The sequence below is a fragment of the Mangifera indica genome, chromosome 7, assembly GCF_011075055.1.
Source record: "Mangifera indica cultivar Alphonso chromosome 7, CATAS_Mindica_2.1, whole genome shotgun sequence".
NCBI lineage: Eukaryota > Viridiplantae > Streptophyta > Magnoliopsida > Sapindales > Anacardiaceae > Mangifera > Mangifera indica.
This window is the reverse complement of record NC_058143.1, coordinates 16,241,871-16,263,075: the sequence shown is the minus strand read 5'-3', so window position 1 is coordinate 16,263,075 and position 21,205 is coordinate 16,241,871. Positions and strand designations below refer to the sequence as shown.

At 33.8% G+C, this 21,205-nt stretch overlaps 3 protein-coding genes across 5 annotated transcripts; 2 read left to right on the top strand and 1 right to left on the bottom strand.

Annotated features, from left to right (window-relative positions):
• Window positions 1-632: 632 nt before the first annotated feature.
• Window positions 633-7,310, top strand: LOC123220514 (ubiquinone biosynthesis monooxygenase COQ6, mitochondrial). 2 transcript variants are annotated; one of them, XM_044642759.1, is made up of 10 exons: window positions 633-711; window positions 953-1,070; window positions 1,905-2,001; window positions 2,395-2,538; window positions 4,070-4,128; window positions 4,650-4,717; window positions 4,802-4,853; window positions 5,965-6,135; window positions 6,276-6,875; window positions 6,975-7,310. In XM_044642759.1, the coding sequence occupies exons 1-10, from the start codon at window positions 704-706 to the stop codon at window positions 7,197-7,199; spliced, it is 1,542 nt and encodes a 513-aa protein (XP_044498694.1). In that variant the 5' UTR covers window positions 633-703; the 3' UTR covers window positions 7,200-7,310. The 2 variants fall into 2 exon arrangements, with proteins under 2 accessions (XP_044498694.1, XP_044498692.1); XM_044642757.1 differs by having other exon boundaries at window positions 1,902-2,001.
• A 109-nt stretch (window positions 7,311-7,419) lies between these two features.
• On the bottom strand, window positions 7,420-16,818 carry LOC123220513 (uncharacterized protein sll0005). Of its 2 annotated transcripts, none has more exons than XM_044642755.1 (13): window positions 16,453-16,818; window positions 16,078-16,227; window positions 15,465-15,635; window positions 14,716-14,859; window positions 14,172-14,277; window positions 13,886-14,034; window positions 13,568-13,693; window positions 12,938-13,081; window positions 12,320-12,407; window positions 10,943-11,316; window positions 9,937-10,260; window positions 8,006-8,236; window positions 7,420-7,771 (listed from the first exon to the last, which is right to left on the bottom strand). In XM_044642755.1, exons 1-13 carry the CDS (start codon window positions 16,708-16,710, stop codon window positions 7,637-7,639), a joined length of 2,400 nt encoding a protein of 799 aa, XP_044498690.1. In that variant the 5' UTR covers window positions 16,711-16,818; the 3' UTR covers window positions 7,420-7,636. The 2 variants fall into 2 exon arrangements, with proteins under 2 accessions (XP_044498690.1, XP_044498691.1); XM_044642756.1 differs by having other exon boundaries at window positions 7,420-7,768.
• Window positions 16,819-17,790: 972 nt separating this feature from the next.
• LOC123220768 (protein SULFUR DEFICIENCY-INDUCED 1-like) lies at window positions 17,791-21,154 on the top strand. The gene is made up of 4 exons (XM_044643362.1): window positions 17,791-17,957; window positions 18,902-19,114; window positions 19,806-19,961; window positions 20,607-21,154. Exons 1-4 carry the CDS (start codon window positions 17,862-17,864, stop codon window positions 21,009-21,011), a joined length of 870 nt encoding a protein of 289 aa, XP_044499297.1. The 5' UTR covers window positions 17,791-17,861; the 3' UTR covers window positions 21,012-21,154.
• Window positions 21,155-21,205: the final 51 nt, after the last annotated feature.

Below are 21,205 nucleotides of genomic sequence, written 5' to 3'. Positions count from 1 at the left end.
TTTTTTTTTTTGAAATGAAAAACTTTATTTGAATCAGATTATCTCTTCAAGGTTAGAAATACCATCGAAAGAGACTTAAACTTACATTTTTTTATATATAAAATCTCTTTCATTGTCATTTAAACTACTCCTTATAGATAAATTATAATTTTTCTACGTAATTTATTAGTATAAAATTAAAATTAAACTCTCTTCGGTACTAATTTTTGTAGGACTAGGAATTATTAAACTAGGGCAAAACTACAGTAAAACCAAATAGCACATGATGTCATTAGAAATTGCAATGACACCGCAATGAAACTCAACTAAACAGATATAATTTATTTGTATATATAATATTATTTTTTTCTTATCTAAATTCCAAGATACAGTAAAATCATTAGAAAGATGATAAGCATTTAACATATACAAGGGTCAAACTATACATTCTTTATGAGTTTTATTCTAATTTTCCTTAAAATTTGATTTGTTTTTAAAATTATGTTGTCTTTAAAATTATAACCAACAAACAAAATTTGACATATAGGTATATATACATACATTTATTATCAATGAACATGTAAAATTACAATTGTAGCCCAAATTATATTGGGCCAAGCCCATCCCGACACAAGCAAAAGAGCCCACCCTATTCGCGGCGTCTCTTCTTCATTTCAGTTTCATTTCCCTTTCTTTCCCTGCTTCCACAGTTCAGTCTTCCACGATGAACAGGTACTCACCCTCACCACTCAACTCAACTTTTCATTCTAATTTTAATTTGCTATAAAAATCTATTTATTCATCCAAGAACTCCGTGATTAATTTCATAATTTTCGTTTTTCCTTTTTTTTTTTTTCAAATTTTACTTCTTGCTTATATTCAGCTATTTTTTTTTTATCTTTTATGCTGGAATGTTGAAGTTAATTGCGAATTATGTGGTATAATATAATGATTAATGGTGATTCTTTAAAAGGTTCGTTGCAAGAAGACTTTTTGTAAATGTATATTGCTTGAAGGTTCCGAGGAGGAATTTGTGTAGCGATGAAGCTGCAAAAGTGACAGCTACTTCTGATTCTGGCCAACAAAGAAGTGTAAATTTTTTCTTTTTCCTTTATATTTATTGATGATTTTCATTTTATCCACGAAATGTCTACTTATTGATGATGTCTATGCTTTGTATACAAAGTTTTTGTTTAGTTTGGTATAGTGAAATGAATAGAGCCTTTGTAATGGACATGATTCAGTTACACAATGTTGCAAAATCAGAGTCTGATGCAAACATTACTGTATTCTATATTAGTGATGAGGGTATAGATTTTGACTCTGGATATAGTTTTGCACTTATTTATATATAACTCTATGTATTGAATTGCTGAAAGAGAAATATTTTTTAACTCTTAGATTAGAGAGTTGACATTCATGTTGAAAGATGTTTAACATGTGTTTGTTTAGTAGCAATTCGTTATGCAGAAATTTTTTATTAAAGTTTTCTGAAAGAAAATAAAATGAGGATATGGACACCTAAATATTCTTGTATTTATTAAATAATATTTTCAAAGTAGGAAATGGACAAACAGTTAGTCCTTACTTGTCAACAAAAAGTGAGAAGGAGCTTGCCATTTTCAAGAACAAATTACAAGTTGTAGAAATAAAATGCTCTGAAAGAATAAGCTATTGTTGTTTGTATTTATTGCTGGGATACTCATGGATTTGGAGTGGCTGAGTTGTGCTTGGCTGCTTTCCTATGGGTAGTTTGTAAGAGTAATTTGTCACTCTGTGGCAGATTTATTTTCCTCTGATGGTTTTGAGTTCATGTGAAGATTTTTCTTATTGAAGGATAATTAATTAAAAGGAGTTTTACTATGGTTATTCTAACACAATCTTTGACCTTTTCTTATTTTATTTTATTTTCTTCATTCCAGCAGGGTGAGGTGAAGCAGAGTTTTACAAGTAATGATCATATATATGATGTTGCTATTGTTGGAGGTGGTGTGGTTGGCATGGCCTTGGCTTGTTCTCTGGGTAGGTAATATTTTGGGGTTGTAAGTTGTTTTCTTTTCATTATTTCCTTTTTTGCTATCCCTGATGTCTTCTATTTTGGCCTTCTACTCAGAACGTTGTTGTACTTTCTAAGTTTTTGTCCCTGGTTTGCTGTATCAATGTTTGGGGCTTATTTCTGAGCATATTAAAACCAGAGTTTCTAGCAAAAATAATAATGAGAATAATAAATATAAGAAGGCTGTTGAAAATAACTTAGCCAGAGTTACTGTGATCTCTAGACCCACTGCGAATCATATATGGTCCTCTTAATCTTACCAATTTTTTTATCATTAGTACCTCCATAATGTCAGTATAGGACAGTTTTGTTGGTAGAGTGTTAAAATTCATTTCATCTTATTTTATTGGATGTTGCAGCAACCACACCATTGACAAAACATTTGAATGTTGCCATCATTGATAGTAATCCTGCTTTGGTGAAAAGAGGCTGCATAAAGAAAGAAGACCCTCCTGATCCAAGGGTCAGTACAGTGACACCTGCAACTATATCATTTTTCAAAGGTATTAAGTCTGATATGTTTATTTTTCTTTTCCCCTGTCCCATCTTGAAATGATTAAATTTTCATAGTCTCATATCAAGAATCAGTTTCGAAGAGTTCAAGTTTCATATTTATTTATGCTTATTTAGTAGGAGAGCTTGGTTAAAATTGTTTTCTGTTTCTGTATAATTTTACCACAACAATGAGGTTAGAATGTTCATAAGATTTCACCCAAATGATTGCAGTAAGCTTTACTGTCCTTCATCGTACGTAGATTTTCTGTATTCAAGGATGTTTTTCTGCCAATATTTTGATATCAGTAATGGATATACATTTGCGGAATTATTGGTGATAGTAGACACAAAAAGGAAAAATAAATTATTGATAATTTTAGTTTTTCCTAAAGCCAAGTAGATGACATGAATACTGTATTTGTGTCAATTTTTTATATCAGTAATGAATATCAACAAAGAATGTTTCAAGGCATGATTTATCTCTTAATTCCATCTTATGGCTTGGGGCTGTCAAAATAGACATGTATTTTTGTTGTTGTCTGATTGCCTCAGGTGACTATTTGACCTTGATTGCATATAGGGGAAGCCCTTATTCATTATAGTTCTATACTATCATCTTTTTTATAGGAATAACATGGCAGAAATGGCTTGCTTTAATTATTTTTTATAATGTAGAGTTGAATGCTTGACATTTTTACTCGATGTTATTTGTGAGCCCGATATGCTATGAGTATCCTGTACTTAAAAATAAAATATATAAGTTCTCTAGAGAATTAATGATGTCAATAAATCTATATAAATAAGATTCCATCTTAAAGAACATAGTACTGTAATCGTGTTGCCTTCTGTAGTCTGCATACATTAAAGCCACAGGACAACTTGGTAGCAGACTTGGTTGCTTGTAATGTTTATTAGATAACAAGATGAAATGAGTAGTAGTTGCGAACTAAAATGAGCTATATGAATGCTGTTGTCACCACATTAGAAAATTGCTTAAAATAGAAATTTGGTAGAATTGCTTTTGGTATGACCTATTATTCACTACATCTCATTCCAAATTCAAATTATGTTTGAATTTTGATGTCATTTTTATTAGTTTTGGTTTGAACTTCCATGAAGTCAAGCAAATTAATTTGAATTTCCATGAGTGTTCAATGTTCATCCTTTTCTTTGTTCATGAGAATTAAGTGCTGTTTTGTCTATGTTTCTTTTAGTTTCTTTGTCTGTGTGAGAGGTGGTAATTTTCACTCGTCGGGGTGTGGCTCACTGTCTTTTTAACCTCCTTATCTGGATCAATCAATTATTTCTTCTTCTTACCTGAGGAAAAAAAAAAATTACTCATTGACATTCATTTCCACCTTTGCCTGATTGATTATAGTTATTGTTTACCAAGATGGACCTTCTCTTTTATTGCTTTTTGGCCTGCTTGTCTATAATTATTGGAAACGTCAACTTTGACATAGCTTTTCTATGTAAGGGACCAGCAAACAGATGTTTCACACACTTTTTTCTCTTCTATTTTGCAATTCTTTTTTTCAGATATTGGTGCTTGGAAATACATTGAAGAGCATCGACATGCATATTTTGATAAGATGCAGGTAATGGTTGTTTTGTTTTCAAGTTTTCTGCTACAATTAATTTTTCCTTTCATTGTTTTCTTTTGGTTGGTAGGTTTCTATTTATTTGTAATACTATACGAAACTGCTAAAATGTATGGAGTCATGAACTTATTGTGTGTAAAGAAAATGAACAGTTTTTTTCTTATATTTGCATTAAAGTTGGCTTTTTTATAAGTCTGTAACTGGTATACCCCACAAAACACATTGGGGACAGAATATGGATATTACTGATTGTGGAAAATATTCCTTGTAAGTAACTGCTGCTGATAAGTTATTTGTTAAAGACAAAGAATGACAGCCAAACAGAATATTGGAGCATTTTATAGTTGGCTCTAGACACTTGTGTGGTTATAGTTGCGATCTTAATTTAAAATAATGTAATTTATCACCATACCCTCTGTACTGAAGTTCTATCTGGTTTTATTCTATGCTCACATGTGCAATACATAACACAGCTCTGGTGTTTATATCTTTCATTCAATTTTTATGATATTCTGTAGGTATGGGATTATACTGGCTTAGCGTACACAAGATACAATGCAAGAGATGTAAACAAAGAAATTCTAGGGTAAGCACAAACTAATTAAGGAGTAATATCATTCATATGACCTTTTTTACTGATTGCAGTTCTTATATTGGATTGGTGATTCAGGTGCGTGGTGGAGAATAAGGTGCTTCATAGTTCATTGTTGTCATGTTTACAGGTATGCTCTTTAGGGAACCAATTAATTCATATTTGAGGAACAGAAAATGATTATACATACTTGTTTATCTAGCTAGGTATATGAAAATACGGCTTTTGTAGTTACTATAATGCAACTAATAAGTTCATAATCTTTAAAAGTAAAGTGTTCAGTACACAGCCTTATGACTAGGTCTAACCAAGGAATTTGGACTTATAATATGATTCCTTTCTTTACTGAACATGGTGTCTTAAATTTCTGAAATTGTCTTGTTTGAGGATGTTTTGTGGGAAATTATCGATTTTTTTCCTTTAAAAAAAAATTAAGATTTTGTAAGAAAATGAAGTTCAGTGGACTAAGTTTCACCCTACAGCATCATTACTTAAGAATTTCTTGGAATATTTGGGATATCATATGATGTTCTTATCAGCTCTCTTTCTGCCTCTAAGACATTGTAAAACCATATCTTTTCACCGTTATAAGTTTAGTTTAAGTGAACAAAGAGTCATACTTTTACAATTATGCTTACAGATTTACATTACCAAACCCCTGTGAATAATACCATCTTACAGTATCCAAAAAAGGTCAACGGTTCAATCCCCTTTTGGCCACCTATGTGGGATATTATGTCCCGTAAGTTTCCTAGCTATCAAAGTTGGGGTGTCTGGAAGTAACTTCCAGCTTAGCATTGAATAAACACAAAAAAGATCATTGGAGAGATAATTCTTTAACCTTGTGAATGCAAATATTTCAGTATGATATATGCTACTTCCAAATGCATGATTAATAAGCAATGTTGTGTATATCTAGTTTTGAGTGCCAAATGAAGTATTCAGATGTTATATTATCATGTGATAGAATGTTATTTTATTCTTAATTCAAAATCATCTAATCATATAATGACACATAACTCGACTATCCAATTGCATATTTAAAACTGGATGTACATAGTTTTATTGATAGGTAGTAGATATATTATTTCTTCCAATATCAGATTGTAGCCACAATGAAATTTTCTCATTCAATCAATAAGGAACAGACAGTGCTTGCTAATTTGATGTGTTATCATAATTTGATTCCATTCTGTAAATTTTGGAAATAACTCAATGTCTTTATAATCAAACTTTTACAGAATTCTGATTTACGGAAAACCATTTACCCTTCAAAGTTAACTTCAATGGCTTTGCAACAAAGCTGCTCTTCCATAGTTGTGGACAACACATCAGCAACAGCATCGTTTACAGGAGGGCGTTTGGCGAAGTTGGAACTTAGTGATGGCAACAACCTATATGCAAAGTTGGTGGTAATTGTAGTTACATTAGATGAAATTGTATTCATTCTTGATATATCGATAAGATTCTCTAATTTATAATCATAGTTAAGAGATGCTGGATAGCAATTCTTATCGTTAACTCATGAAAGTTTACATGCTGCTCATTGAAGGTTGGAGCTGATGGGGGCAAGTCACGGGTTAGGGAATTAGCCGGATTCAAAACAACTGGATGGAGCTACTCACAGAATGCTGTAATATGTACAGTAGAACATACTATAGAAAACCATTGTGCGTGGCAACGGTTTCTACCTGCTGGTCCTATAGCACTTCTACCAATTGGTGATAAGTTCAGCAATATTGTCTGGACTATGAACCCAGAAGGTGCAAAAGACTGTAAATCAATGAACGAGGACAAGTTTGTGCAAACATTAAATCATGCTCTTGATTATGGATATGGTCCTCATCCGAACTCAAGCTCGTGGGGTGCTACAGATATGTTTTCTTGGCTGGGAAGAGATGTAAGTGTATCAGCAAACGAATCCTTTGAAGTGCCACCAAAGGTGGTGAAGTTGGCATCTGAAAGAATGGTGTTTCCGCTGTCTTTAAAACATGCCAAGGAGTATGCATCAAAGCGAGTAGCTCTAATTGGCGATGCGGCTCATACTGTTCATCCTTTGGCTGGTCAAGGAGTTAATTTGGGTTTTGGAGATTCACTCACTCTTTCTAGAATCATCGCCCAGGGAATTGCGGTGGGCACAGACATCGGAGAGGTATGTCATCTGATGGTTATTTAATTTTTGGTATAAAGACTGAGTATTAACTCAGAGAATTCAATGGATTTGTTCATTCAATTGGAGAAATGTGTGCAGGTATCCTTGCTGAAAAAATATGAAGCAGAAAGAAAACCGGCAAATATAATGATGATGGCTGTTCTGGATGGTTTTCAGAAGGCTTACTCTGTTGATTTAGGGCCTCTTAATATTCTGCGAGCAGCTGCATTTCACGGGGCTCACTATATTCCATTTCTGAAGAGGAATATTATTTCATACGCCTCTGGAGAACGGAAACTGCCCCTGCCTATACTCTTTTCTTGAGTGCCATTTTTCTGAACAATAATTTTGACCAAAAAACAATTAAGTCAAACTGAATTTGATGTTGTACATAATTAAAAATAAATAAGACTCTTTTGTTTTCAATAGTTCAAATTTAGTTCACTGTCTGGAGAGAAGCCTGTTGCAAAGGCAGTTTGGAAAGGGGTCATTTTCATTGATTTAAAAAAAAAAAAAAAATCAAAAACAACATCAACTGGGCTACTGAGAGTGAATGCCTGATTTTACATTTACATTCAATGATAAATTTTATTTTACAGTATCTTAACCCAGAGAAATGTGGGTTGATTTGTTGTGTTTCATTGAGTCATATGTAACTAGGCAAGTTAGATGATGATTTTATGCTCGTGATGCTTCTGTTTGTATGAAAAAACAATTGTTGGGTACCCATTTGAAGCAGTTAGGCTGCAGTACAAAGCTGCTTACAACAATGAATCTCGAACTATGCGTGCAATCACCCGGGAAGATAATCGACTGATTATATCCGGTAGGATTCTCGCTGAGATGCCTGGCAACACTGGAAGCAACTCTTGGATAACCCGAGCAACATCACCCCGCTGATGCACACAAACGAGAGAAAGATAATGAAATAAATCACGTCTTGATTTTCTGAAAAGCCCAAACTAATCTTAAAGCTTGTTTTTTAATTACTCAGTCTTGAAAGTAATGTGTATATAGTAAACAAAAATATATCGAGATGAAAACAGCAATAGAAACATTGACTGAAAGATTGGAAGTTCCTATTTCAGAGTCGTCCGGTTGAATAGTCTGAAATGCAAAATTTTGGGTACCTGATTTGGGGTCCCCAGTATTGAGCTTCCTGCAGTTAAGAAGTCAACAATTTTTTGGACATTATTCAAAATATCTTCATCCTCCTCAGTTATTGTGGGTAGAAGTGCCGCCAACTTAAAAGGTCCCAAAGCAGGAAACATGCTAAAAATTGGGGGAGCATTTCTAATTCCCAAGAGAGCCATTATTTGTACTAACTGTTGTCTTGAAACTGCATCAATGCCCTTTACAATCTGCTTCACATGCCAAAAGCATCGATTAGATGCTCAAATAATTAGCCTTACAAAATACCAAGAAAGCATTTGGATAAACTAATAGCTTCCTTTGACAATAATATCCTAAATCCATAAACGAAAACATAAAAAGAAAATATAAGGTTCATCCCATACAACAATAACAATAGAACTTCTAGTACATGTAGGGAATAAATCAAACAAATTGCATAATTACATACAAAAGAGAGGATGCAATATATAACATATATGTGGAACCAAACAAATGGATCCATCAGAAAAGAGATGAATAGAAAACTTAAATAGTCAGAGTGATAACTCCCATCACCAGAAGCTAATATCAGATCGTGATAACAGAGTTTGTAAGGCAGTTTTCTAATTCCTGCTAGAAATTAGAATTGTAGCATAAATAACATTTGACTCAAAAGTATAAGTTATCAAACAAGGACCTATTGTCATATTAAGCTCCTTAAGAGTTTCCATTGTGTAATGCAGGCCAAGAAGATAATAGACCACCAAACCAAACCAAAACCACAACACTTACAAATAATAGAACAATAATACTATGTGCACAAACAATGATATGTCATCATGTGATTGAATGTTGTTTTATCTTTAATTTTCAGTTATCTAATCACATAATGACACATCGTTATTTATACACAAAGTTGTGCACATAGTGCTACTCATAATAAAAAGGTGGACAACTGATTCTTAGACCCCTCCAAATTGATCATTATCCTCAACTTTTGAATGTATTTTTGCTTTGATAAGTTAATCTTAATTACATAATAACTTCTAAACACACTCATTCTCTATTTCTAAATAAACCTTAAATTTAATTTTTTAAATCATTGAAACTTTTTTTGTTTTATCACAAATAATTCTTTATTTGATGAAAATATGTAACTAAAGCTATGGATAAAGTATACTCACAACCCTATGAATCTGACGAAGAAAAATAATTTGTAAATTTGAAATTGGGAAAAAGGGATATAAACAAAAGCTTGATTAAGAAATCGGATAAGAATGGTGTAAACAAAAACCCTAATTAAGTTTGAAATTGGGGGAAAAGGGTGCAAATAAAAATCCCAATTTAGCATGGCTATTTTTAGTATCAATTGGGTTTAAAGAGAATCTTTTAAGATATAATAGAGGCGTAGTTAGTGATAAGGGATAACTATCAATTTGATTGAGGGTAAAATCACTTTCTCATATAAAAAATTAAGTTCTGACCTAAGTTTAGATGCCATGTCAAGTAAACACTCAACCAAAAACTTAAGCTACTAGGGACAGAACAATAATATTTATATGTTCTTACAGGCCCCTCATGTATAACGCAAACCAAACCTAAATTCAACAGAACATATAGAATGGACTAAGCCCAAAGAGACAAACAGAGAATAAAGTGCAAATACAAATGCATGCAATGTGACACTTCTAGGATTGGACTTTAGGATCTTGGCTGTGATACATTATAAGCAATCACTTGACACAAAAGCTTAAACTACCATGCAAGGGCCCAACATTCAGAATCTATCCAACTTTCTTATACATATAAATAAGACAGAAACTATCTTGAACATTTAGGTTTCAAAAGCGAACAGCCTTTGCCCTTAAAAGACAAAGATGCTAGGGTAAATGTCATACATTCTATGACAAAACAGTCTACTCATTCAGTAAGTTGGATCCACAATTACCTCATCCAGAAGAAATTCCCGGAAAAAATTCCCTTTGTCAGAGAGCAGAAAAGCTAAAGCTGCCCTTGTTTGAACTGGCTGTGGTGGTTGAGATGCATTTGATGAAAAAGCGGGAACAATGTAATGTGCTTGACTTTGCAAAATGCCAAGTTCAGCCATATCCCCATTTAAATCCTCTCCGCCTCCACTTTTGGCTGCAGTGATGAAATTCTCAAAGGCTTGCATGACATCAATGAATCTTTCAGCATCAAAAACACCAGATTTCCCATATATGGTGTAACGTAGGGCACTTCGCAGACGAGGGGATTCATCAGTGAGGAGCCTCTAACAGTATAAGGAAATGAAAAGAACATAGCAAACCTCAGTTTATAAAATGTAGAGGACATAAATAATAATCTGAGCAGTAAAATAGTGTATATGCTGAATAGCAAACCAAAATTGCTGTCAGAATATTACCTAACAACAAAAACTGGTCTAAAAATGTGTTCATAAACCATTCATTACTTTTCACAAACTCATGCAGCTCATCTAATGACGAACGAAAATAACATTGTTAGACTAGTCAGCCACTAAGTTCCTGGATTTCTCAGAATACTGACAACCTTGTCTAAAGCATCCAAAAGAGAGAAATGAAATGAACCTCAAAATGATGTTTATCATATAAATTGCTACACATTTTTCAATAAAAATGTTATCAATTAATTTATCTTAAAGTTGTGATAAATTAAGGATTGACAGCTCTGAAAATAGCATCTCAGCTTCAATTCTTCCCAAAAATGAAGTAAATTTATGGTACTCGATTGGGGTTTTGTTCATATTAACTTGTTTACCATTTCAACAACCGTCTTGGATTAAACTATTAAACTTGAGGTACAAGGCTATGCTTAAAACCATTGTCCCATTGAAATGCAGAAGGGCTATTTAATGCACTGTCTGCATGTCTTATATTAATTATGATTTAAAAAATCCCAACAAATTTTGATGCAGAACCACTAAATATTTGTACCTGGGCAATATATGGATAGGCTTCATCTACAATGGCAAAATCAGGATTCCCCACCAAAGCAATACCTTCCAGTACTCCTATTGCCCTAATTATGAGAGCAAAATAAGGCGGTATCCTAAAGGGATAATCAAATGTTATTTGTGCCAGATCTGATGCCAGCTCCTGAAAATTAATATTTTTAGCCCCTCCCCCTTCTAGTGCCTGATCAAAAACCTTAGCCAGGACTGGCAAGATGGGTTCCAGATTAACTCCCTCCGGAATGAAATCAAGTTTGACAAAATCTTTGACTATAGCTCCATAATCCCGATGAATAAGGTGGGCAATTGCTTCAATCATTCCATACTTCTGATCATCAGTCAGTTTTGTAACTAGACCTGTAATCCAAAAGTGTACTTCAGAATCTAGTTCAATGGTTCCTGAACACAGGCAAGGAATCAAATTGTTCTATTTCTTATAGCCTTAGATGCAAGCCAATACAGTATTCTGGGGTCAACGGAGAGATTTGGCTTGTAATTGTACAAATGAAAAGACTAGGTTATTTGCAAGGTGATTGCTATAAAAAGATAACTAAAAATCAATAATGAATTGGAAAAAAGAAAATCATTCATTAGGAAAACCTACATGCAGTTGCTCAATGAAAGCAATGTCCATGATAAATAATGATCCTTTTTCTTATCATTGCAACAGGTTCATCTTGTGACAACAGCAGTAATTCAAGGTAACATGGCTCTCTTATTCGTCACATACACACCAAATTTTGAATTCAAAGCATTCATGAACCCAGACTAAATTCCAGGTTTTTTTGGATGAGAAAAAAAATGGGATAATGAGAGAACAAAATATGGAAAAAGGAAAGAGCAGAAATTAAAATATAGAGAGTGCATAGAAAGAAAGAAAAGAGAAGATGCAGAAAAAGAAAGGAACAGAAATAACAAAGAGTGGGTTCCCTTATTCAAAATCAACCACAGGTCTGCCATTAAAAAATTAAAATAAAAAAGTACATCCAGTTTTAATGTTCCTGTGTTAGAATCTTACTTTCTATATTATCTCAATACAAAGCAATTTATTCATAGAAATGAGCTGAACCAGTCAAAAAACAGAATAGATAATCTCAATCAGTTCAAAGCTGTAACATTAGTACAATTACTAGATGCTTTACTGCTCATGAAAAATAGGAAACAAGAACCCAAAATATGAAGAAGAATATGGAATAGTTTAACTGGGAGAAAGGTGACAGGTGTCTTCCTAATATTTAATATACATAATCTAATAGATTAACAGATACAGATAAGTAGTTAAACAAGACTACGCATGTGATGATGCTAACCATGAAGAAAGATGATCTTCACCGAATACAATTATGAAGTAGATTGTTACCAAAGTCAAGTATGGCTAGCTTTCCATCTGGAGTACGGATCAAGTTTCCAGGATGAGGATCAGCATGGAAAAATCCAGTATCAAGCAACTGTAATTTAGACAGAAAAATTAGAGAACGTCAACAGGCATTTTTCATGGTAGAGTATAAAAAAATATAAAACATAAGGAAACTCACTGTAGCCCTGCATCCAGGTAGTGGATAGAATAAGTTAGTTGCACTTAGAAGCACTAAATATAATATGGTAACCACATAGTAAGCTTGTAACTGAAAGTCATCCATCGTATATTTGAGTATATGACACAGTGATTACTGCAATATTTTGAAGAGTAATACTACTCTCCAACTGCATGTATTTTCTGAAGCAATTATTTCCTGATTGAACATCCATTTAACAGTCACAATTCATAACAAAAGTGAGCTTAAGAATCACCATGCATAAGGGAGAAATAAGGTAAAGAATGAGTGAAAACTACAAGGAAGTCACGCTCACCATGAAGCATGAGTAACATAAAAAGATAAAAACAAAAAAAATCTAACAGGTAAATAGGAAGAACAGGATATATTTCCTATGTTCACAAATGTTGTTAAGTTAGGACAAAGTGTGGATCAGGAGATACCTGCTTAAGGTAGCATATGACACCAACATTAACTAGTTCTCCAACATCACTTTCTGTACTTTGTGACAACTTTTCTCCTTCTATCCAGCCTGTGGTAAGAACTTTTCTTGCAGTATACTTTGCATAAGTCTTTGGTACAACCACCTGGAATACAGAAATTAAGTGAAGATAACATGATGTCTCACTGACACAAATATCAATTAAGATGAACAAAATACCAACAAATAAAGCTCCATTCAATATACCTTTGATTTCACAATTAATCTATGCTAACACACAAAGACATCACATACAAATTGCATCATTCTCTATCGTCAAATATCAATGATTACATAAATCCAATATTGAAAAAGCTGGGGAAGTATAAAGAAGTATTAAAAAGCATCCACTATCATCCAACAACAAATATTGATCTAATTCCAATATTGAAAGGGTGGGGAACCATCATAATGTGATAAATTATGGAAGATGCCATAAGAGTAAGTGGCTGGTAAGTCACACATCTGTAGCTGCACATGTATGATAAAATCATTTCACCAAGGTTAAAGAGTAAAACAAGACTGAGAGTAGAAAATGACCCAGACCTCCCAGACATGAAAAAGCAACAATCTTAAAAGTCATTAGACTCACCTGGGGAAGATCCTTCCTCATCATTTCTGCAAATTTTGTTCCATTTTCACCCTCATTGACATAATCTAACTCCTCAAAAAAACGAGCAGCCCATTCATCAACCAGTCCAACCACATCAATGGAGATCTAAACAGGAAAAAAAAGGGGAAAGGAAGAGAGGAAATAAAAGGTACAAATCATTAGTGACACTGTAAGTTAAGAGTGCCCCTTCCAACAAAAAGGAAAACCCATTGTAATATATATTGTGGCTATTAGTCCACTTTTTCATTTTCTCTTTTTTTAATAAGAACAATTAGTCTATTGCCTATAAAATAACACCTGAGGAAACTTCCGTAGAACCAGACCCAGGTTCCGAATGATGAACAAATCAATTGTCACCGTCTCAAGGACAAAAGGCCTCTGCACTTTGACAGCCACCAAATCCCCATTTTCCTTTAGCCGACCCTTATACACCTGTCCAAGAGACGCTGCCATCATATCCAGAAAAGAGTGAATTTTGGACCACTGAAATATTGAAACTAGAAAACAATGACAATTTTGTTCTGTTTTTCTTCACAGGAATCAAAATCTAATAATATATGTACATGATGACAATCCAGCCTACCAGCAGCAATTGGAGAAGAAGAAAGTTCAGAATAGATTCCATGCCAAGGTTGACCAAGCTCCTCCTCAATTAGAGCCATTGCTACATCATCCGGAAATGAAGGAACCTTAATATACCGTCAAGCAGATATATCAGCCCCCAGTGACCTAAACTAAATTTAGTGGCAAGATGAAGCAAAAATTTCAAATGTGACAGTAATGAAAAACACTTCTTCATTTTTTTTCCCCAAGAATTGTCTGCAAAACTTTTTGTTAAGATATTTATATGTTTATAGATCTCAACAAATGCTCAGATATCAAGATAGCGCAGAACAATTTAACAACCTACGAATCAAAAACAAGACTTAATACATTCTTTGTATAAATATCAAGGCACTACAAGTTAAATATGAGTTAACATTGTCTAAAAGAATTTTCCCAGAAAAAAGAAAAAGATAGAGACATGTATGAGAAATTTGTTGATAAAACATTCCATGCATCCATCTTATGGCGCTAGAAATTAAAAAAGGGAAAAAAAAAAAAAAAACATATGTCAAGTACTCTACCTTGTCACACAGCTTTTGCAGCTCAATCATTGCAACAGGTGACAATATATCTGGTCGAATGCTAAGTGCTTGCCCAAGTTTTATATATGCTGGACCCAATGAGGTAACAATTTCCCTTAATTCAATTGCTCTGGCAACTTCATTCTGATTGAAAGATAAACAAAGAAATGAATCAACCAGAAAATAAATAGGTTCACCATAAGCATTTGAACATCAGCCAGAATAATTTTTAAACCAATCTATGCATGTTTCAAAAAAGCCTAACTCAAAGTTTGCAAGAGTATTCTCTTTCATACACGGAGAATCATGCATGTAGAAGCTTTAGAGCAAATAGTATGCTGCTTACAGACAGTTATAACAATTTAAAATCATAATAGAATTTAATATTATATATAATTCCTTGAAGCAAAAATTTCTAAATTTTGAAGAAGAGAACAAATGAAACGTTCCTTTGCAACCTCAAAATAATATTACTATGGTTCTTTAGATGATAACACCCTAGAAAACGTATCAGAGTGGATTTTCTAATTGATTAGAGGGGAAAATTTTTAAAGTAGAAATTTAAATAGAGAGTAACAGAGAGCTAATAAGAACTTCCAATTACTTTCCTCATATGTTAATATGGTGGTAGCATTTAATTGATTAAACAAGAATAAAACTTGTCCTAAACAGCTCAATGATCATTGATCACACGCAAATGGTTAAGGAAGACAGTTCAATTATAATTGATCACAGGGCATCAAGGTCACCTCTTTGACTTTCTTGTTCACAATATCCATGGCAATACGTGAGAGAAAACCCCCAGCTACAGATAGTAACTGGACAGCTCGTGTTGCAACAGCACGTGGTCGTTTCCCCCAATAAGCAGAGATGCTAGCAGGATCATACACCAAAGGCAAAAACTCACTGCTTTCATCTACCTGTGGAAGCAAATAACAACACACTGTCACATTTGCACCAAGACTTTACTATTACTAATAAACTCTTCTTCTTTAGTTGTTTTCACAGTATTTATATAACACTTCTTGTAAAGATATTCATTCTGATGTCAGAGAATCAGATGAATGCTGTAAGTCATAGACATAAAATCACTTCACACTCCCTGCTAAAGCAAATCTTTAATTTTTCAATATATCCACTGTATTATCCTGAATGCAACATCCTACTTAGTATTGACAGTGAAGGAATGTCCACCACAATAACCAAAAAGAATGCTTCATCTTCGAGCACTCACGTTTTCATCATTCTCACTCAAGTTCGAATCACGGTGAAGGAATGTCCACACAATAACCAAAGAGGACCTAATATTGACTCATCTCAATCCATTAAATTTGCTCAAATCCAGTAATACACGTATATTACCTCAACAAGGCGAAGCTGAATATTGTCATCGGCAAACTGCGAATCCCTCAGATTTTGGCCCCGAAGTCCTTTCATTAGTATTGACAACTGTTCATTTTCTTCCATTTGTGCCCTCATTCTCTTGATTTCCTGCGAAACCTCCCCCATCCTCTGCCATTTCAAAAAAAAAAAATCAACAATTTAAACATGCCATTCGAAGTTAATTTTTCTTTTTACAAAAACTACAAGCAAAAGGGTTTATTGAACTCAGTTTAATTAATTCACCACGAATATCAAATTCTCCAAAACTCGACGCTTCACAATTTTTTTAATAAAAAATAAAATTAGTTCGGCAACAAAATTAAAAATAGTAAAACAACGACTTGCTCAATTTACCATGGAAGTTCCATTTACTGTTTTTCCATTAACCGTTTTCAACGGCGGCGATCTTGAATTTCCATTGACAGTTCTGGACGTTGGTGGCTGTGATGACTTGGCCGGTCCGTTTTGCGTAGGCTTCGGTTCAGTCGCGATGGCCAGAACCGGTCTAGTTCGCCTACGAACCGGAATTATGTTATTAAACGATCGGTTACCGCGAGCCGAAAAGCGGCCGGTCTCGATTCCGCAGTAGACGAGCTGAGGTGCCGCGTCCATTGGCGGAAACGGAGGAAATGGCTTGTAGAAAGACTAGGTGAGCGTTTGCAAATGCGAATTAGTGGAGTGAAGTGAAAGTGGGTCTAAGAGAAATAGAATTTGCGTTGAATGTTTTTGTTGTTTTGTAAAGTGAATTAGTCTGCCGTTGATTTCAGAGTGGACGTGTGGAAAAAAAGCATGTGGCGGCTGTGGGAACACGTGGCAAGACAAGGGGCGGTTGAATTGTGTGCCGTTTACTCGGTAGCTGTTTTTGTTTTCTTCAAGCAGCATATTCCTGCCACTACTTCATCGTGTGGGAGCTCGGGAACTAGAATCGTCAGCCTTGCTTACCTTAGGTAAGTAAAGAGATTATGGACTAAATCACACAGTTAATGATCATTAATCTGTTAATATATAATCAACTAACAAACTTTTTCTGAGAATTTAAAAAAAAAAATAGATTTTATTCAATTTTAAATTAAAAAAGTAAAATGATAATTTAATAATGTTAATGAACCAAAACTCATAGGCAGAACCAATCCATTTAACATTCGGTAAACGTTTATGAACCCATACTCATGACTTAATTTTTAATCTTATACAATCTGTGACATGGCAAGGTTAAGGGCACCGTCAAGACCGCTTGAGCCATGCCTCGGTAAGTTTTTATGAGTCAATTTTCATATTTTTATGAATTAACCTGTCAAATATGTAAATTTTTTAATATTTTATTAATTTTTCTAAATTTTGTTGAACTAATCCGCAAGCATTATCCAAAGTTTTGAGGCAGCTGATGATTTCGTGGATTATACTCTTGTGAGCTGTGCTAAAATTTACCGAGCCAACTCCGTAGGAATATATATATATATATATATAATTAAATGTTATTTTATTTTTAATTAAAAATTATTTAATTATTTATTATTTATATATTTAAAATAAAATAATTTTATTATTTATAAATTAAAAAAAAAAGGAAGGCACGACGTGTGCAGAACTCATACGTGGCAAAAAAATGAGAAAGAAATCCATCAAACTTTGAAACTGGACACACCGTATGTCCAGGTTCGTCCCTCTGAAAATTTATATTTCTCTCCTCAAAGTGTCAGCTGCCAATCAAAGTTTATCTCGAGAAATTAACATCTTTAATTCACAGAAAAATTGAATTGTTTATGAAAATGAGCAGCCAGAAGAGAGAACAGCCTTATCGTGTCATTCACAAACTTCCTCCTGGCGATAGCCCTTACGTTCGCGCCAAGCATCTCCAGGTATTCACTCACACATACATACATACATCGCATGGCATACATATATGCATGCATGCGTGTTCTATCATGTTACTAAGTCAACTCAGTCTTCTTCTCTTCTTCATTTTCTCCTTGTTAGGAAATGAGTTTATATCTGTGGACCGTTTTTATGGTGTAAGATTGACGCAGTGATCTGGACCGTTAGATACATGCATATCTAAAGTTGCGTTCTTTTGCTTTTTTGATCGGGAGAGATTATGTGCTTAAAGGGGTTGAAGAGATGTATATTTGACCTTGCAGTGACTAAAAACCCCGTATTGAAGTCGTATTTACTATTCTAGTCATTGACTCATTAACAGTTGAAGTAGTTAGGGGTTGAATATGTAAAAGGGTAATTTAGTAAATTTAGTTTTATGTGTCTCCCAGTATCTCTGGAAATGTTTGGTGCAGATGTAGATTAAGGTAGAACTGAACACTTCCTAAATTCATGTATAATACATTCTAATTATAATAGCATATAAGTTCATGATTAAATTTTAAACACTCAATATTATTCATATTATTTTAGTTGATTCAAAACTTTAGATAATAGGTAGAAATTCTCTATAACCTATAATTTATATATGCCTTGCAAATGGAAATCATCATTCTCATCAATCTTCTACAGTAATTTTTTGTTATATTAGTATTAAGTTTATTAGTTTGTATTGGTTAGTTTGAAATTTTAATTACGTGTTAGGTGAGATTTAATGTAAAAAGGTTGACAATTAGTGTACTTAATTAAAACCAGGAATGGAAAGTATTTTTAGGGGTGCCATTTTAAAATTTAGCTTGGTCTGGAAAAAAATTCTGGTTGGCACTTATGTATATCTTTAGTTTAAGTAAATTTTGTATACTTAAGGAGTGATTTACACAAATGTGTTATCTGTCATACATATTTTAACTCCTTGTCCGTACAAATTCAGCTGGTTGATAAGGACCCAGAAGCGGCTATAGCTTTGTTTTGGAAGGCGATAAATGTAGGAGATAGAGTAGATAGTGCACTTAAAGACATGGCAGTAGTTCTTAAACAGCAAGAGAGAGCAGAAGAAGCTATTGAAGCTATAAAGTCCTTCAGGGTTCTCTGCTCAAAGCAAGCCCAAGAATCACTAGACAATGTCCTCATTGATTTGTACAAGGTACCTTCCACTACACTTAACTAGATTGCATGCCAAAGTTTATCCAAATTTTGCCTTATGACTGTTAGAATTGTTGGCCCACAACAATTATAGGGTCATTCAAACTGGCCCACTGCAATGACCATCGAAGTGGGGCATTCAAACTGGCTATTATTACTATGATGTCTAAATGCATTCTACAAAACAGCATCTCTCTTTTTAAATAAGATAGTGTTTACTTAATGCGTTGGAATGACTACTGAATTATGCATGTTTCAACTTCTGGATGTTTTCTTAATAAGAATTTGAATCTTCTGTTGGTTTACTTTCATAGAGAAATACTCTATAGTAGAAACACTATCATTAAGATGCAACCATTTCTAGGATTAGTTTATTAGATCATGTGTTTTAATTTTTGTTATAGTGTTATAATGCTTTTTCTAATGGTTGGAATCTTGTTGAAGTAGAAAATCTCTCTATCTATTATGACTCAAACCTATGCAGCAATGAAGTTAAGGGTTCATAGATCCCTTTCACCTCCTTTTTCACCTAATACAAAGGCCTGATACAATTTTCTATGAACCAAACTAATACATTTTTCTTTTTCAAATCATATGTTAAAGTTCAGAACATATACATGAGTAGGATTTCATTGCCTTGGTTTTTTCCTGCTGCTTTATTGTTTAGGTTTGTGACATATTAAATTTGGCAGAAATGTGGTAGAATCAATGAACAGATAGAACTATTAAAACAGAAGCTTCGAATGATTTACCAAGGAGAGGGCTTCAATGGAAAGCCTACTAAGACAGCACGCTCTCATGGAAAGAAGTTCCAGGTCACCGTCAAGCAAGAGACCTCCAGGATACTGGTACTAAAGTTACTCTATTCACAGCTTTCCTGTCTATAATATTTTCTACCAGTTTGCTATCTCTGCGTGCTACTGAAAACAAGAAAAATTAAGTTTAGTGCCACTAGTGAAATGAAGTGTCATATTTCACTTTGCACTGCATTTACAAGTAGCATTGACTCATGCCGTTCCCAGCCTTTTTTGGACAGGAATTAAAAATTTTTTCTGCATACTATTGACATGTTATGCTAGAGCCTCATACTTTTTCAAAAGAGCAATGGTATATGCACCTAGTTTTAAGTATCAAATTGAATACGTAGATGATATATCATTATGTGATATGATGTTATTTAATTTTTAATTCAAAATCACTCAATCATATAATAACAAATCATTTAACTGCTCAAAAATGATACATATAATTTTATTGTTTTTGTAACACTTTGCTCTCTCCCCACGTTTTAAAAGTAACTTTGTTTACTTATTCAAGATTTTTTGCTCACCCCACCATTGTTCCCTTTCCACCTTGTATATTGATACAACTTTGTAACTTTCTGCTCAAACGAGAAATTTTGTGCATACGTGACCACTTAGTATCGATGTCTGAATACTCCCATTGTTTACATTGTCTTTACAATGAACTGACTTCACAAACATGTAATTCAGGGAAACTTGGGTTGGGCATACATGCAACAAGGAAATTACATGGCAGCAGAAGTCGTATATCGTGAAGCTCAGCTAATCGACCCTGATGCCAACAAAGCCTGCAATTTATGCCAGTGTCTTATCAAGCAAACACAATATGCCGAGGCTCAGTTAGTTATTGAAGATTTATTACAAGGTAAATTATCAGGGTCAGCTGATCCCAAGTCTACTGACCGTGTCAGGGAGCTCTTGCTAGAGATAGAGAAGTTGCAATCTGGACCTTCATCTTTAACTACAACAATACTTAACTTAGAAGATGCATTTTTGGAGGGCCTCCATCTGATGGACCGTCAGACCAAACATAGATCAAGAAGGCTTCCCATCTTTGAAGAGATCTCTTCTTTTAGAGATCAATTAGCTTGTTGATTTTGTGTTACTCTTCCCACAGCATAGTTTAGTCTGTTGGGCCTGAAGGAAATTACAAGTTAGGACTAGACTCTGTATACGAACAAACACACTTAAAAGTAATTATATATCTTTGAAATAAAACTTCATCTGTCAATTGGATAGAGGAAAATCTGATTTAATTTTCTAATTATTAAAAAAAAAAAACAGTTATA